Source organism: Sinocyclocheilus rhinocerous, unplaced genomic scaffold (genome assembly GCF_001515625.1).
Source record: "Sinocyclocheilus rhinocerous isolate Xijiao unplaced genomic scaffold, SAMN03320098_v1.1 scaffold13659, whole genome shotgun sequence".
In the NCBI taxonomy this organism is placed as follows: Eukaryota; Metazoa; Chordata; class Actinopteri; order Cypriniformes; family Cyprinidae; genus Sinocyclocheilus; species Sinocyclocheilus rhinocerous.
In genome coordinates this window covers 3,122-5,832 of record NW_015659459.1, presented here as the reverse complement: position 1 = coordinate 5,832, position 2,711 = coordinate 3,122, and the positions used below count along the sequence as shown (strand labels likewise).

Here is a 2,711-nt window from a genome sequence, read left to right as displayed (position 1 = left end):
AATTACCTAATGTTTTTGACAAACACCAGGGTCGTGTTGTAATTGAATTGCCGTCTGAATCCACATCTCTGAGTTTACAAGATTTAAAATTAAGTGTTTAAATCATTTTTGACCACTGCCGAACACCGTACGGTAATTGTTGTACTTCGCTGTAATTTCCATGCATATTTATTAAAAAGTATTTACAAGAACAATATTTTATAACTGCTTCCTCAAAGCGTGGGGCACGGTGCGACCGAACAGTTGCACCGCCCAAAGGACGGCCCTGGCCGTCACATAAAAACATTCAAATAAAATCACATAAACATTCAAAATGGGTCTTTATAATGGCAGCAGCAGGTATGCAATACAGTTTTAAAATGTGTATTATATACAGTTATATACAGTACATTGCGTATAATTATATACAACTATTCTATACAGGTGGAGCTGGGGAAGGTGGAGGGTATCTCAAGTGAATGCTAGCCAGCCATATAAATGCAAGGCATTAAACTCACTGGCTGCAGCATGAACCAATCAGCTTGTGCCAAGTCATTTAACTCTCTGAATATCATTGGTTACGTTAACAACCCATCGCCTGCGCCATTTAGAGTTTCATGACTGAACTATATATTGTGTCTATTTTCCTATTTTTTTAACAGGTGATTTAAATAATCAAATAATAACTATGATTATATATATTCTAAAATATGCTTTTGGTAAATAAATTCATTTTATTTACAGAAGACAATCATGTGACTAGCCACATGAGCAGCGCGTTCCCGGGTTCGTAGGATCACAGAACTCGCTTCACATCTGTGAATAAATCACCATCCAAATCCATGAGTTTTAACACAAGGTGTTGTGTAAATTTATTTTTATAGACGTCCACATGAGAAACAATTACCATACAAATCTGTCTATAGTTACTGGCATGAAAATTGCACGATTCTACATTTGATATATTTCAATAGCATCTTTCATGTTTTACAAAAAAGTGAGCAAATAAACAGGTGAAGCAAACAGAGGAAACAATACAAAATTAATTTGGGACATGTATAGTTATACAAACAGAAAAGCAAAAATACAAAGACAGCAAAACAAATATAAAAACAAAACGAGCAATGAAAAGCTAAACAGACAGCACTACAGAAACTGGCATCACATTGGTTGATGAGAATATGGTCATGTGTTGAATGTTGTGAATCTCAGTGGTTGAAAGTGCTTCTCTGGGCAGCAGTGAATCCATCAGTGAATCGACTCTCATATCTGTTCACCAGTCCTGTGACCTCACTGTGCGTGATGTTGATGTTGCTTATTCAAACATACAAAGACGCTTTCAGTTCATGTAAAATAGACTAAAATAGACAAGTTTCGGTGATTTGCATTTTGTTGAATGAACGAAAATGCATCATATCTGTGTTTCTTCTGCTTTTAGTGCTGATGTCCTTCATCCACGCTGGACTCACTCAAGGTACTGTGCAGTACTGCAGTAAATTTAACAAATGTGAATTGTTTTGTAGTTCTTTGATGTTTATTTGCCCACAATGCAGTGTTTTTATCACAAGGTTTTGAGTTCATAACAGTGATTGATACAATGATACTGTAGATGATCAATATCTACTCATATGTGTATTAACACAGCGATACCAAAACCTGTAGTGAAGGTGAGTCCAGATCAGCGTGTGTTCAGAGGAGAGACAGTCACTCTCACATGTGACATACAGAGAGCAGGAAACATTCAGTGGACATACAGCTGGTTTAAAGATGGAAACACTTTATATCCATACAGAACAACAACAACAGCAGAGTACAGTTTCAGTGCTTATTATGTGTCTGACAGTGGTGACTACAGCTGTAGAGGACAGAGATCAGACATCAGTGCTGCTGTTACACTGACTGTATCAGGTGAGTGTTCAGATTCACATCTGTTTAATGCTCATTTAAATCATTATTTGTTGCTCCAGGGTGCATAAGTTTAGCATTGTAGCTCTGACTGATTTAATTGAACTGAATGTATGTAGAAAATTATTTGATAAAATAATTACATTAGCAGCAACACTGAAATAACAGCATACAGTTTATCTGTCAGTCAGATACATGTGAAAGTTTTACCGTAACCCTGTGCATTTTATTTCAGAAAAATAGAATAATCATGTAGGCATATGTTATAAATTGCCCAGTATAAATATATTATGAATAGTGCAATTAAATTTCAATCACCCTTGAAAACATTCATCTGAAAAAAAAAAAAGAATAAACCAGGCATTTTCTTTTTTTTCCCTTTCTTTCTTTCGAGTTAGTTGTTTAAGTGCAGGATATTCTAGAGTTATCCATCCATCGAAGCACTGTAGCCTATGATTGCTGTTAATGCTGTTATCACATGTTCTAGTCACCGTTCTGTTCAAATGCAGAAGTGCATAAGATGTTTAAAGGATGTAAATCTTTGAATCCAGTGATTTTGATACTGTTTTAGGAAGCTAGTTACACTTACATAGAGTTCAGTTATCAGCTACCACTGAGCCACAGGAACACTAATAATATAATAATAATAGTATAAATAATAATAATATAAATAATAATAGCTACAAGAGGGCACTCCTTCCGTCTTTGTTTTCTTATCATGGACTGCATTACCCATTACCCGGACTCATCTTGCCTGATTACTTTCATCTGTTATCTCATTATCTTGTTAACTCGCCCTGAATAAGCCTGGGGCTGTATTCACAGAC

The 2,711-nt window shown here is 35.6% G+C and overlaps 1 protein-coding gene across 1 annotated transcript; it reads left to right on the top strand.

Annotated features, from left to right (window-relative positions):
* Positions 1-1,403: 1,403 nt before the first annotated feature.
* LOC107723891 (B-cell receptor CD22-like) lies at positions 1,404-1,887 on the top strand (the record flags this gene model as incomplete). The annotated part of the gene is made up of 2 exons (XM_016532619.1): positions 1,404-1,453; positions 1,624-1,887. Coding segments are annotated over exons 1-2 (295 nt in total), but the record flags the coding sequence as incomplete, so codon positions are not given.
* Between the last annotated feature and the right edge of the window lie 824 nt (positions 1,888-2,711).